At 40.3% G+C, this 15583-nt stretch overlaps 2 protein-coding genes across 3 annotated transcripts; both read left to right on the plus strand.

The window, feature by feature from the left end:
* LOC141830892 (uncharacterized) lies at positions 1-4390 on the plus strand. Of its 2 annotated transcripts, XR_012602002.1 has the most exons (6): positions 1-522; positions 641-1890; positions 2359-2750; positions 3187-3247; positions 3426-3879; positions 3980-4390. XR_012602002.1 is itself a non-coding variant. In XM_074718339.1 (5 exons), the coding sequence occupies exons 2-5, from the start codon at positions 718-720 to the stop codon at positions 3822-3824; spliced, it is 2025 nt and encodes a 674-aa protein (XP_074574440.1). In that variant the 5' UTR covers positions 1-522; positions 641-717; the 3' UTR covers positions 3825-4389. The 2 variants fall into 2 exon arrangements, 1 of the variants encoding a protein (XP_074574440.1); XM_074718339.1 differs by having other exon boundaries at positions 3426-4389.
* Positions 4391-7214: 2824 nt separating this feature from the next.
* LOC141831165 (uncharacterized) lies at positions 7215-11642 on the plus strand. Its single transcript, XM_074718581.1, has 4 exons — positions 7215-7394; positions 7498-7713; positions 9251-9316; positions 11209-11642. The coding sequence occupies exons 1-4, from the start codon at positions 7215-7217 to the stop codon at positions 11362-11364; spliced, it is 618 nt and encodes a 205-aa protein (XP_074574682.1). The 3' UTR covers positions 11365-11642.
* Positions 11643-15583: the final 3941 nt, after the last annotated feature.

Below are 15583 nucleotides of genomic sequence, written 5' to 3' on the forward strand. Positions count from 1 at the left end.
GGTTGCATAAAAGAAAGGGGCAGCCAAACCAACTTAGTTAGTTAGCTTGTTTGTTTGTTTGATTGATTTATCATGGTGGAGCGTTGTTGCTGTGGTAATTAAGGTTGAGGCAGTCATTTAGGAGAATCGAAGATGAAATTAAAGAGAAGGATGGTTAATTAATTTCTCCTTTTCTTTTCTCTGATGGAGGAAGGGCTTGAATTATTGGATGTTTTTGAGGAAGAGGAAAAGATAAGGAGGCGTCTATAGAGGAACAGCGACCTTTTATCTTGTGCCTGTCTGCTACCAGCCTCCATTTCATTCCCTTTTTTTTTCTTCTTCGATTATTTAATTTCTGGAGTCGTCTTCTCTCTTTTGGAAGTGGATTGGAGGAGGTGGTGGAGGAGAAAGAGGTAAAGAAAGAGAGAGGAAGAAAGAGATGGAGGAGCTGCGCATGCTCGAGAAGCTTTCAGTCCCATGGCGAGACAACGATGTCTTTTGTGCCTGAAGCCCTGGATCGATCGCCTCCGACTCAGCGACCGGGTAATGTTGATTTATAAATAGATCTTGTGATCTTTCTGTGATCTGGTTTAATTTTGCTGGATTTGGTTATTGGGAATATAATTGAAGATGTGGAGGTGTTCGTGATCTGTCGGTGTAGATGCGTGTGTTGCGGCTGGTTTGTAAGGTGGAGAGTTGGGGCGGCGGCGGGATGATGAAGAAAGAGACGACGACGGCATGGGAATTGTGACGCTGCCTTCTCAGCCGGCAGCCTGCGCCCACCTCAAGTCGCCGCCTTTTGGAGCTAACACCGCTGCCGGGAGCACATCTGCGGCCGGCGCGTCAATGTCCCAGGGTTACCACCAGGGCCTCTTCAGCTTCTCCGACGGGTTCGACCGGTCGACGTTGAGTCAGGAGCCGCCGCCGCCGCAGCAGGTGGCGCAGCAGAGCCGGCAGGAGAAGCTGAGGGTGCAAGGGTTCGTCGACGCCGCCGGGGAGCCGCAGCAGCTGGTTCAGATAGATGGGCACACCCAAACCGGGAGCAGCGTCTACGAGTCGGCTGCTGGCATCGCCGGGGCCGGCAACATGTTGTCGGACATGTTCGGTTTCCCGGCGGGTCCGTCGGCGACGGAGCTGCTGGCAAGCCAGATGTCCGCCGCCGGCGGGTACCGTCTCCCGGTGAGGCCACCAGGATCTTTCCCCGGCGCCGATTGGTATGGTTTAAGCTCGATTGGAGAATCATCGTCGCCGGCGTTGAAGCCGCAGCAACATCCGCTGATGGGATTAAACGCCGACTCGGCAGCCGCGATGCAGCTTTTCCTAATGAATCCTCCACAGCAGCAGCGGAGATCACCGTCTCCGCCTACACACCAGCACCATCCTATCAACCAAACCAGCTTCCAATCCTTCGGAGAGCCGGCGGCGGCCTTCGGAGGGATTGTAGAAGGGAAGGGGCTTTCTCTGTCTCTGCAACAGTTCGACATGGCGAAGGCAGAGGAGTTAAAAGTGAGGGAGGGAGTGCTCTACTTCAATAACCAGAGCCAGCAGCAGCAAGCATTGCCCATAGCGCAATCTCACCGACAAGAAGGTCAAAGTCACAGTCAAAGTCAGCAGGCGCAGATGATGCAGGTATACGGCGGCGGCGGCATGGGAGGCGTGGTGAATTTGCTCCGGAGCTCCAAGTACACCCGGGCGGCGCAGCAACTGCTAGAGGAGTTCTGCAGCGCGGGGCGATCAGGGCAATCGAAAACCGCTCGGGGAGGCCGGCAATCCGGCGGCGTCGGCCCTTCCACTTCAACAACGGCGGCGCCTTCGTCATCCGCCTCCAAACCAGACGCGCCGCCATTGTCCTCTGCCGAAAAATTCGAGTACCAGAGGAAGAAGGCCAAGCTCATCTCCATGCTCGACGAGGCACGCGTACTTCTTCCTTCCATCTCTATAGCTCTTCTTCACTTAAGGATTAAGCAAATTACCAAATTAGCTCAAAGTGTCCTGAAAATGGCATTGATGGCGGCTGTGGGAGTTGACTTTCTTTAGGTGGTAGCAGTATCATTATCTGTTTATAATGAACACAACGCAAACGCATGCTGAATGTTTCCTGTTGCAAGAACGAGCTCCCCATTGTGTTCTATAAACAATCATTATAACTGCACTGCGAATCACTATTCGATCAGCGATCTTGCAATGGTTGGTGCAGACACTGTCGTCACGTAAATCTTTGGCAGTCTTTATCCATATATTTATCTGTTTGTTCTGTAAATTAAATCTGTGGACTATTTATAACTGTGCAGCAAGATCGATAGATATGTAATATAAAATTATCGAGAAGAAGACAATGATTGATTTCCGCTTTTATTTAATTTCATATTTGTTTTGCAGGTGGAGAGAAGATACAGCCACTACTGCGAGCAAATGCAGGCGGTGGTGAGCTCGTTCGACTCGGTGATGGGGTTGGGGTCGGCGGCGCCGTACACGGCGCTGGCGCAGAAGGCGATGTCGCGGCACTTCCGGTGCCTCAAGGACGCGATCGCGGCGCAGCTGCGGCAGACGTGCGAGGTTCTGGGCGACAAGGACGGCGCCGCCGCCAGCGGCGGAGGGATCACCAAGGGCGAGACGCCGAAGCTGAAGATGATCGACCAGAGCCTCCGGCAGCAGCGCGCGTTCCACCAGATGGGGATGATGGAGCAGGAAGCCTGGCGGCCGCAGCGCGGCCTCCCGGAGCGCTCCGTCAACGTCTTGCGAGCTTGGCTCTTCGAGCACTTCCTCCACCCGTACGCCATTCTCTCTCTCTCTCTCTCTCTCTCTCTCTCTCTCGCCTGATCTTTTTCTTCCCCATCATTGCTGGTTGCATTACAAAACCCTAACTGAACACTATGCAATGCAAGTAAGCAGCTAGCAAATGATGAGGAGCAGCTCGCTTTCCTTAACGTAAATTCCTCTTTTTCCACTTTCAATAAGTAGTTGAGCATGCGCTGCCGCCATGGTTGTCTTTTCTTCCTCTCTCCTCTTTACTACAAAGCAAAAGCTTATTTCTCAGTTTGCTCCACGTCCTTTTATAGTGATAACGCAGTAACCAATAATTAACAGCAAGAACCATTTTAATAGCATTCAGTAAGCAATGTGCAACTTCCTTTAAGGCAAAATTAGTAGTTTTGATGAACTGACTGCAAGTTACGGATCTGGTGATAATTGGGAACTCAATTTCAGGTATCCAAGCGATGCAGATAAGCATCTGTTGTCACGGCAGACTGGTCTCTCGAGAAACCAGGTTTGTCTCCTCTTCTCTGATCTCACAATAAAAGATCTCTCACCTTTCTGCACATGATCTTTGATCGTACATTTTCTTCTTCTTCTTTTTTTTTTTTACTGTGTGTGACTTTGAGCTTTTATCATCATGATCAGTTAATTGGGGTGGTAGATTGTTTAACGAATTGAATTCTGACTAGGTTTCCAACTGGTTCATCAATGCCCGGGTCCGGCTATGGAAGCCCATGGTGGAGGATATGTACCAGCAGGAGTTCAAGTCGCAGGACGGCGACAACAGCGAGAAGGCCGCCGGCGAGTTGGCGAGCCACAGCGTCGCCTCGCAAACCACCAGAGCAGCGGCGGCCGGCGCTGCTCCGGCACCGGAAGGTCAGCTTCTCCACGCCGGCTCCTCGTCGGAGGCCGCGCCGTCGACGGGCTGCGACGACGGCGTCCTGATCGACATGTACCGGCGGCCCTACGGCTCCGCGGGCAGGTTCGGCGACGTGTCGCTCACGCTGGGGCTGCGCCACGGCGCCGGCGGCAACAGCGCGGCGGAGAAAGGCAAGTTCTCCGCCGCCGGCGACTTCGGCGGCTCATGATGACGTAGATACCGATCATGAGATTTCAGGAACAAACTATGAAAACGACGCACAGGTACCAGAAACCGATCGAAAAGCATATATATATATATATATATACAATCTGGATGATCATGGAGAGAGACGACTGAGCTGTTTCCAAATATATTTTTCAGCATTAGGAAGACAAACTCAGCTAAATTTGTTGCTTAAACAAACAATTATGATGATTCGTTGACGATACCGATGAGGATGGATGGGACAGGATATTATTAATGTTTGAAATGGTGGTTGAAATTGATGGGAAAATGACAGGATATGATTGCGAGGGCGATTGAATAACGACAGGAGCGACAGGGCAGGCCTGCGCAGAGATGATCGGGGACCATGCTATCATATGCTATTGGACAAGCTGCATCGGGAACGATGGAGTCGATTGAATGAGAGAGTTTAAAAGAGCATGTCGACTGAGGGACAGATGCTCTGATAAAGTTGCTTATACGGAATTGTATCGATCGTTTTGTTTCTGTAAAAACAAAAAAAAAACAAGAAAAGAAGAAGAAAAGAATCACTGTAATCAGAGAATTTGCTTGTAAACATTATTCTTCAGTGTCAGTGATCATTACGTTTTAGTTTGAGGTTGATGTTTACACAAGTTACACAATGAATTAACAATTTGATTTAGTTGTCAACCTCTTTGCAATTCTAGACTAATATAAGGTGATTTCACGATGAATTAACAAGGTAAATAAATATTAATTCTTATGTATAATAAATAAATTTCAGATTTAAATGAAAAGTATCTTTAATATATAGGTGTTTTTCATTTATTCATTGATTGATCCGACCGAAATGACTAGATTATGATATGCCAAATTTAAACAAATGATATGACCAATAACTTTAGATGGATTTAGGTAAAATTGACAAAATAAACTCCTATTAAATTGTCCACTAGTTAGACAAGATTGAAATATGAAATCTATAATATATCAAATAAAAAATTTATTGAATAGAGAAGAATTTTTCTAGCTTAATCATTCTGAATAAGGTGTGCATGCATCTTTCTCAAAAACTAATGATTAATCAGCATCTTCTTCTTCTTCTTTCTTTCTTTTAAGCAGAAAGGAATGATGAAGCGTTTCGGCTTTAGCTTGGCACTTTATTTAAAGTGACAATTGATGTCTCACGGCCATTATACACGCACCGTCTGCCTAGCTAGCTATTATGAAGCTCGATCCTCAGCGAGAAAAGGCAGGCTCTCCACTACACCATGCACTATAATGATTGAGCGATCGATCGAGTCATGAGAGCTGAAATTAAAGGCACATGCAATGTCGCCGTCGTCGTCCATTGCTAGATAGATATATATTCTCTCCATCGAGTTAGTCATTTTCTTCTCAGAGAGTACTTTATCAATTTAAAGAGGCCCGCAGGGCAACATTCTTCTCTTTTCTTCTGGCCTCAAGGCCCCCTCCTGCTTCAATTTCACATAGATTCTGGTGCGACTAAAGAATTGAGGTAGCGGAGCGCCGGTGGGCAAACAGTGGCCCAAGGCGGCCGGCCGGGGATGCAATGCCAGGCTGGTGGTTCATCGGTGGATCGAGCTAGCTAGCCATCGTGCGTGTGGGGGACCCTTAATGGCCTTGTGATTTTGGTCCCCAGGAATATGCATGGGGCTGCTGTATACTGGAGCTAGAGCTAGGCTCGGGGGGAGGTACCTGAAGGAATCAGCTAGCTAGCTAGCTAGCTAGCCATGCAGTGATTAAATTCAATTGGAATATATAGTTGGATATGTGAGGTTAAGTTTGGATATATCGACGTGTATCGATCGTCAGAGATAACAAAGGTCGATATACGCCATTGTTCGTGTTATGGCTTAATTGTCTTGGTGAACTGGTGGGAGTGGTGTAATCGCAGGTGTCTGTTGTGTACGTTCGAGCTGCATGCCACAGTCACCGCAGTCTATTGGTAGAGGTTCAGTTTGAGGCGGCAGCAGCGGCTGCATGCACTCAGTGTGCTTGTGTTTGTCGCCAGCACGCAATGAGCCGCGTCTACAAAGTCGAACATAAGTAACAAGATAACTAAATTAAGTTAAATTGAGTTTGAATAAATTTATGATCAATTATAATTTTTCAATTTATTTATTTTATAAATGATCATGAAATCAATCGTGTGGAATTGTTAGGGTGACAGCGGCGGCGACAGTGGCGGCATGCACGCAATGTGCTTGTGTTTGTCACCAGCAGGCAATGAACCGCGTCTACAAAGTCGAACATAAGTAACAAGATAACTAAATTAAGTTAAATTGAGTTTGAATAAATTTGTGGTCAATTACAATTTCTTGATTTACTTCTTTACAGATGGTCATGGAATCAACCGTGTGAGACTGCTAGGTGACATTTCTACCTTTTGTTGAAGAGTTTGAATAAATTAGCTCTCGGAGCATGATTAAATTGATTATTATGGGACAGATCTATTGAAATGTGTAAGCAAGGGCGAAGCCAAATGGTTTGCTACCCGGGCTTTAGCTCAGGGGCCCGATGAATTTACGATTTAAATTTATGGTAGAAAATTTGAAAAATATAAGGGAGAAAAGAAGATAGCCTGGGGAGCTCGGGATTAGCCCGGAGGCTACTCATTTCTTGGCTCCGCCATTGTGAGTAAGGATTGAATCTCAATGAAGTCGAGATAATATTTTTTCTTGGAGTGGAGGATTCCATTTTTTGTTGAGCATTTCAAATGAGTATAATATTCTTTCTCGGAGTCGAGATAATATTCTTTGCGGAGCGGAGACTAAGACAGGATTCTAAATGAAATTAAGTCCTTGAAAGGGATTCTACACATGAGCATTTCAAATTATGAGCAAAATCTTATTTTTCAAAAATACTTTTACTTTCGGTATTTTTATTAAGTTGATAAAGAGCATTTTGATATAACAGAGTGCTCAGGATTTAAAATTTAAAATTTACCTATAATTGATTAGCAACTATTTAGAAACTCTTATAACTATGTATTAGATATTTAGTAATTTTTATAATTATTTAAAATAAATTTGATAAATTTAAAATGATTTTGATAAAATTTTATTTTTTTTAATAAGTTGGTAAAAATTATTTTGATATACTAGTGACCATGAAATAAGATTTAAAATTCAAGATTTAAAGTTTAGTTATAAATATGTAGCAATTAGTTATCTAAGTAATTTCTATAATATGTAATAATTATTTAATATTTTATTATTATTTTAAAATGATTTTTGATCTATTTAAAATAATTTTAATTAAATTAAATTGAAAAAATAATTAGATATAATAGTACTTAATTTTGATTAAAAAGTTGTTAATTGACAGCCCAGACTGTATTATAGTACTTAATTAGTATAAATGTATGGTTTTTCTATGCGGTCTCATGGCTTCTTGTTCCGTGTCGGCCTCCGTTTCTTTCTCCGCTTCTCGCAGCCGGCGACTGTGCTTCTCCGATCGATACCGAGGCCGCGACCTGCTTTTGGGCTCCCTCTCGCTTCCTCCTCCTTATCGTCCCCTTTCCGCTACACCTCACGCCTCCAAGCGGTTCTCCTCTTATGGCCAGGTACCGCCCTCTTTGTTCGTATTAGGTACGTACGGGAAACCCTAGAGGCGTGCTAAGCGTTGGTTCCTGGAATGAAAAGAAAATCCGTGTTTTTGGACGCCAGGAGACGGTGGAGGTGGTGCCTAATCCTCGCGCGTGGGACGGCAATCTCGGCGGCCTAGGGTACGAAGAGGACGATGATGAGGAAGATGATGAGGATGAGGATGACCGGAGCTTGGATCTCCTCGTGCGGTTCCTTAACAGCGTTTTTCGGAAGATATCTAGACGGGCCCGAAGGGCCGTCCGGGCGATGCTGCCGCCTGCCATTCCTACTAAATTGGTAATCCATGGATAGATTATTTGCTGCTTTTTACGAGGGTCTTAATTTCTGTTGTCATTTGGTGGAGCAATTTTGTCTTATGTCAGCATTCAACTCCAAACGAATATAGATTAGTCGTCTTATATTTCCTGAAGATTAGTTATTTAATATTTAGAACCGAGAGATCTTGTAGAAATATAAAAAAAAAAAATCTTCAAGTTCATTATCAGGACTCAGGACAATGTCTGAAAACTCTTAACTATACTTTCCCCAAAATTTGGTCCCCGTATGAGATAGAGATGAAGGTTGCAATGGACAACGACTTTTGTAAGCATTTTCTTGAAAATTGTTCCCAAACACCATCAAGAATATGTTGTTTGTTAGCACTTCCCCGTGCTAAATACATCAATGTTTTATACTCATGATGTACTATCAAAAGATTGTCAAATGTCCAACTTTTTAATTGTTAAACTTTGAAATTAATACTGATTTGTCAAAAGATTGCTGTACAAAGTTATATTTTTAGCCATTGATCTGATTTATTAAATGTTCATGGGGATTGTATTTAATTTATAGATTTCTCATTTAATGAGGATTTTGGTCAAAATTTAATGTTTCTCTTCCATCAAAAGGTCATTGGCATAATCTCTAACAACATTGCTGATACCTTGATTCCAGATGATGATAGTTGGTACCTGGATTCAGTTTATCCAACCTAATGTCTAGATTTGTTTTAGTTGCACATAGACGGTAGGTCATGTAGAGAATAAAATTCTCAGAGGGAAATTTTTTATTTAGAAAATGTGTTGGAATAGTCACTCACTTCTAGTAATGCTGCCAATGCTATTTATTGTAGTCCATTATCAAAGAGCTATGTAAATCATGCTATTTATTTAATAATCTAAGATATCGAATTAACAGATTTCATATCGAAGAGCTATGTAAATCATGCTAGAAACATTATTCTCATTTGTAATTACAGTCCCTGAGTTGAAGTTTATACTACCAAGTGGTTTCTATGTAAAAAGAATAAACTACAGTTAAGTCAGAGTGGGATATCGTGACCTATTCACTATTCAGATGATCCAACTACAGCATACCCTGAAAAATATTGCAACCTGATATATTATCTCATTGTATCTTTGTCCATTCTCTTATGTTGCAATTTTGGTTCTAAAGTCAGGTTCTTTAAGTAGTTGCTTATTCTGCATGTAGAAAACTTCTTGTGCTTAAAGCAATTGAACTTAAATAGCTCCTCGACTTGTAGTAGGTTAGACAAATACTAAAATATAATTGACTCAAAACAACTAGTTGATTTGATTTGTTTGGCGAATCATGCTTCTTGTAATTTATTTAATAATCTAAGATATCTAATTAACAGATTTCATATTGAAGAGCTCCTGGTGTTTCTAACATGGAAGAGTAACATTTTTTTCTGATGACAATCTGTCTTTTTGTACAGGGCCATTTTTATGTAAAATTCTGTGTTGTATATGATATAATGTCATCTGTTTAAAAGGTTCATCCAATGATAATTTCTTGTTGTAATTTGGGGTAGGTGGGATTTTCTGTTAACGGAGTGTTGATTCTAGCAACCTTGTGGATTCTGAAGGCCTTTCTTGAGGTAATAATATGCTTTTTTGTTAGAAGCCTTATTTAACTATTGAAGTTAGTCCCCTTCGAATCCTTGAATGCCCCTTTAAGGACACAAACCGGATTAGCTGCTATATCATGCAACTTCTTATTTTGATTAGTTTTAAGTTAGAGATCCATGCATGTCCCTTTAATTGGACAGTAATGTGATGCTCATTACTATTACTACATTTATGAGTAATCTATTTAGTCATTCTATGAATTGACCTTCTAAATATTTGCTGGCAGCTTCCAAGTCATGCTTGACAGCTTGTGTAACATTAATTAGTTTTGTAGAGTTCCCTTGTTGCAGAGGCACTTCAAATCTACCTTCTTGTTTTTTAGAAAAAACTGGAAATAACCTTTTACTATGGAACAGCTAATTTGCAAGTTGTTTAATAGCAACATTTTCTGTGTTCTTTCAACATTTAAGAAAATAAATGAGAAATCCAGAATATAAAAATTTTAATTAGGACTAAGTTTAAACCATATATACGGAAGCATAAATTTGTTGAAGCATCTAACAGTAAAGTGGACCAGAACCTATATTAATCAAGGTCAAAAACAAAGGCTTGGATCCAAGGATATTTTTGTTATTTTTTCTCTTCTCAATTGCAGTGAAAAGTGAAGAGTTTGATAATTTTCTTTTTTTTGTTTTTCTTTAGTGATTTTCTGTTGCCCGGAAAGAGGAAGGTTCATAATTGGGGTAATTGCAAAATAGATAAATGGCATATGTTTATAGATGTGGCACAGCCTTTTTTTTCAAAGTCAGTGGACTACACCAATATATAATTCCCATTATTGCAACTTCTCTCAGTCATAAAACTCAAACATTACTCGTGTGGTATTCTGCAGTGGAAGATAGATGAGAAGTACAGTAAGAAGATAATATAAGAAGGGGAGAGGCAATCACAAAGAGAGAAGAACATGATATTCCAAAAGATAATACCTTAAAAGAGAGAGAAAAACATCAATTTGTATCTTAACTTCACCTTACAACCTTTGCCTGTATATAGGCTTTGCCCCCAAAAAAAGAAAGTATATATTACAACAGACTGAGGAGGATCATAGGAACCCCTTACCAATTGGTTATGCAACCCCTTATTGCACTGAATAAAATAACAATAAGATGTCAACCTTTGAGCTGTGCTGCATCTGAACTATGGAATTGCAGAACATTATTTCTTAGAAGATCTGCACATTGAGTCCTAGACGTGCATTCTTTTCATGAGGAAATAGGATATCTCATGAACCTTGTAGACAAGCAACGAAATGTAGGCTAACTAGGAGTGAAAGAAATCAGATCCAAAAGAATATTGTAATTGTTCAGGATATTTGGGCAAGCTACAGCAATTATTTCTTGATTTTAACACCTTGCCTCAACAATTTACCTTTATCATTAATAAAGTTCCCAACAACTAATCGTTATTCAGCATAATTCACTTCTCATTTTTTCCATTTTTTTTTAAATTAGGTGACAATAGCCAAAAATATGATCAGTTTAGTTTGTCTGAATGTTTCTACTGCTCTAGTTTAGCAGCAGAATTGGAAACAAAATAGATGGACTTCAACCTTTAAACACTTGCTAGAAACAATGACTTGAGTTTGTATTTACAAATTTGAACAACCAATGTCATTGTGTTCAAAATCTCAGTTTAAAAAGCCTTCACTTTTTATCGCTGTAGATTAGTAATAGAGTTTGCAAATTGAAATATATGGACTATGTGAGCAGAGCCATCCCTTTTTCTTGCATATAGAGTTTGTACTTTAAATGGGTCAACAACTGAACTGTCACTCAGTCATCATATAAACAGTTTATTTGTGTCAAAACTATTTCTCTTGCTCTAGACAAATCTCAAGTCAGTTTTGCTATATGAATTGTAGGTCATCTGTACATTTGGAAGCGTGGTTTTCGTAAGCATCCTTCTCGTTCGTGGAATATGGTCAGGGATCACTTACATAAGAATGAACCAATATAACTACATAAACCGGATGGACGACAACGAGGACAGTCGATGGAATGGCATACAAGCTGCATGAATTATGTTCTTTTGGGGGAGTTCAGTTGTATTCTAGATTCTGAAAAGTTGTCAGTTCCAGAGCAAGCTTGAATGTAGAGGAGAGGAGCAACAATAAAATTTCCTTCTGTGAAACGTTTATCATGAAATTTTGATACTTGTTTCATAGCTTTCACAGACTTAATTGATTGTGTAATCTTCTGCTCTCTTCGCTGCAACTGGAATATTTCAAGTAAACATAAATTCATACATGTATAAAACTAAATTGTTAAGCATGTAAATGTTTTTTTATTAGTGTAATCTTTCTCGTACATGTTGAATTGAGCATATGAATGAGACAGTAGCGATCGTATGTATGATGGATCCAAGATCCGGCCTGATTTGTTGCAGCATATAGATAATCATGTTCATTAATTAATATGAGATAGTGTCGAAAACATTTGATGGGCTCTATGTTTGGAAGATGTGTTTCTAGGAGCATGATTGAGTTGGTTAGTGCGGAGTAAATTTATTAAAGTGAATAAAAGTCGAATCTCGGCGAAGCCGAAATAATATCTCCTCTCGTAGTAATTAATTGTAGGTTTTCGATTTATTTTCTCACATATAGTTGTGAAATCGATCATGTGAGAGTGTTAGGATGGCGATTTTTTTTTTTTTTTTTATTTGTTGCTGAAGTGACAAAAATATTTCAAATCTGTATAAACCATGTTACGGTGAATAAATCATGAAAATATTTAGGGGCCGAACTCAACACAAATGTGAGTTTTTGTCAGGAGCCCAACACCATTGGGCCTCATAACTCCCTAGCCCACTTAAATGGGACTGCATGCCATTTAGTTTCCTATCTTAAATTTAAATCGGTAGGGTTGGCAGACGTGACTTCCAACGATGAAATAAAAACTAAATTTAATGGAAGAATGGACTCAAAGTAGAAGGGTGAGGATAGGGGTGTAATAGAATCGAGCTGAGCCAAACGATAAAAGGCTCGAGCTCAAGCTCGGTCTGAGTTTGATTCGATCTTTGATTTTTAAACTCAGGCTCTGTTCGTAATAAAATTAAATAATTCATGAACGGTTTGAGCTCGATTCAAAAAATGACTCATTTAAAATTTAAATAAGCTTAGTTTAAGTTCAGTTTGAAAATGATTGATTTAAAAGTTAAATGACTTTTAAATAAGTTTAGTTTGAGTTTGACTCGTTATATATATATATATATATATATATACACACGAGTCTCTTGATAAACATATTCGTGAGCCTCTAAATGAATATATATTTATGAGCTCATGAGCTAAATACTGTTAATCTTAAATTCTGTTCGATAATATTTTTGAACTTGAACTCGGCGATCATTAATTTAATCAAACGAATTTGAATGAATTTTTTTTCGAGTTGAGATCCGAATAATTCGCACATAGCTTGGCTCGTTTACTTCATCGAAAGGTGGAAGCTGCCACCCCAGCGGCCCTCACGGTCGATTTCACGACCATCTGTGAGGAGGTAAATTAAGAAGTTACAGTTATTCACGACAGAGGAGGGCATTGTCTCGGCTTCGTCGAGATTCGACCCTTGTCCACTTCAACAATTCTGTTTCGTCGTAATCAACTCAACTATATTTAAGAAGTTGCAGTTGGTCACGATAGAGGAGAGCATTGCCTTGACTTCGTCGAGATTCGACCCTTGTCCACTTCAACAATTCTGTTTCGTCGTAATCAACTCAACTATATTTCAGGAGCACTCGGCTCATTTACACCCTTAGATAAAGGACTTGTAGCACGAGAATAATAAGACAAAATTCTAAAGGATCATCATCGCAACAATATGGAAACAAAACTGAATGAAAAATTCATCTCAATAGGCCAGACACATCTGACCGAAGGACTAGGGCGAGACAAAAGTGAACAAGGGGGCATGTGTTCCGCTTTGTTTTTTTTTAAGTATTTTCATTTGTCCACATTTCGCTCGGCCTATTAATCTTTTGTACTAATTTCGATATTTTTCTAAAGGGCATACCTGGGTTTCAAAATTTGTCAAAGGGTGCATCGTACTTTTGTATTTAAAATATTTTTATTCAATAAAAAATTATAAAAAAAGCTTTTCCGGATGAGATAAGATCTGATCAAAACGAATACTATAAAAAATAATAAATATTTGGAATAACCTGGTTGAATAAATAACAAATATTTTTTTTATTTTTTAAAATAATTCTTCACTTGTATCTTTATGTTTCCTCATTGATCTACAAACAATACCTTAATCTTTAAAACAAAATTTAATTTAATTTTAAAATAATTTTTCCAATCTTACATCCGGATCCATAATATCCAGGTCAAATCTGGATCCGGATCCGATAAAAAAAAATCTTGGATAGAATTGACAGGTCAGATTGATTTTTAACATCCCTACAGTTAGGCCGCGTGGCCCCGTGGCCGTAGCGGCCAAGTGGCCAGGTGACCCTGCAAGGCCATCGTACGACGGATCATACGGAGATTTTTTTTAAAAAACTTTTTTAATAAAAATAATATTTTAGAAAAGAAACATCATTAAAAAAATATAAAAGTACGATGCACTTTTGAAAAAAATAAATAAATAAATAAATATCGAAATAAATTAAGAGTACAATTCACACTGTAGAGTCATGCTCAGGGATGCATATCGGCTAACATCGTACTGCCAGCCTGCCTGTGGCGAAGACCTACACTGTTATTATGCGGGCACTGTCAAACTTGCCTGCTCCACGTGCTGTCCAGCTGAATATCAGATTCCAAATGGATGATGTATTCGAACAGAGACGACGATCGAAATGAACCCACCCACTAAACTACTTTAGCTGAAGGACAATGACCTTTGACTGGCCCGATCGATCGATCGTTCACGAACCACAATCTGACAAAGACATGCAGATCAAATAAAACAATATATATACAGTAAAGTAATGAAGCTGGTGGTTCGTACGTACATACATATATGCATGCATGCATGGTTCTGATTTTCATAGTCAAAGGTAAACTGACAAGCAAGGGAACACCTGCGACAGAGATTGAGCGAGCGTCAGCCGTTGCGTCGCATCAATCATCCGTGCTAGACGTCGCAGAGCAGCTAGCCACAAGGGACAGATTCATCATCCAGTTCACTCCGGGTACGTACGAACATATATACATCCCTATGCCTGCACCAGCAGGTGTATTGGCATATATATATCGATCGGTACAGAGTGATTGTTTTCTTTTTAATTTTCGTGCAAAAACAGAAGTAGGCCACTCACTGCGGCCTCAGGTGTCACGCATCCATCAAACGCTAGCTGCTTTCTCACATGTTCTTGCATTCGCATGCACTGGCGCAGCTGATGGCTTGTGGTGTGGGGGCGAGCGCAAGGAAGTAGTATAGCGACTGGTGTCTTTAATGGAGCTCACATGCGTAACTGGCAGAAGAGAACAAGGGAAGGACTGGCTTGGCATGCACGAGAACATCGATCGATCATCCGAAAAGAGAAGGAAGAAGAGAAGAGAATGCATGCTATGCTATGCAGCAGGTGGTAGATCTTTAGGATAATGCTAGTTAAAGTTGGCTACTGTATATATGATGCCAAAGATGAACACAGAGGCTTTCTTTTCTTTTTCATTTCTTTGACCGATCGAAGATAAGAACAGAACAGAGGCCTTCGATCGAGTACTGCAGGAGTGGGTGGATAGGGATGAAACACGTACGAATGGAGGTTGAAGGTCCAGAAAGGGATTCTTGTTTAATGGATCTGTATTTATTTTTCAGAAAGTATTTTTGTGTGTGCGTGTGTGTTTTTTTGAGATAGAAAGTTATTTTGGTAATTTGAGTAAGATATAAGTAATAATTTTTTATATCTAATTATCCAATTATTTAATCAGAAGTGTAAAAATTTCTTTACATTTGTATCGGATATCAATTTCTCCATGAAAGAAATTATAATTTCTATTACTTCTTCAACAACAAAAGGTGGAATCTGCCATTTCAGCGATGTCTCACACGGTCGTCCTCACGATCATCTATAGAAGGTAAATCGAGAAATTACAGTTTGTCACGACGGAGGAGGACATTATTTCGACTTCTCGTCGAGATTCGAATACTCTTATCTCCACTTAATAATTCTGTTCCGTCGTAACCAACTCAACTATGTTCGAGGATATTATAATCCCTATTACACAAGCAAGCGAGGAGGAGGTTGGGCTAATGCAACTGTAGAGCCAGTGGATTGAGTGAGAAGTAGTT

The sequence above is a fragment of the Curcuma longa genome, chromosome 6 (assembly GCF_044706935.1).
Source record: "Curcuma longa cultivar G26 ecotype Majalengka, Jawa Barat chromosome 6, ITB_CL_G26_1.1, whole genome shotgun sequence".
Taxonomy (NCBI): domain Eukaryota; kingdom Viridiplantae; phylum Streptophyta; class Magnoliopsida; order Zingiberales; family Zingiberaceae; genus Curcuma; species Curcuma longa.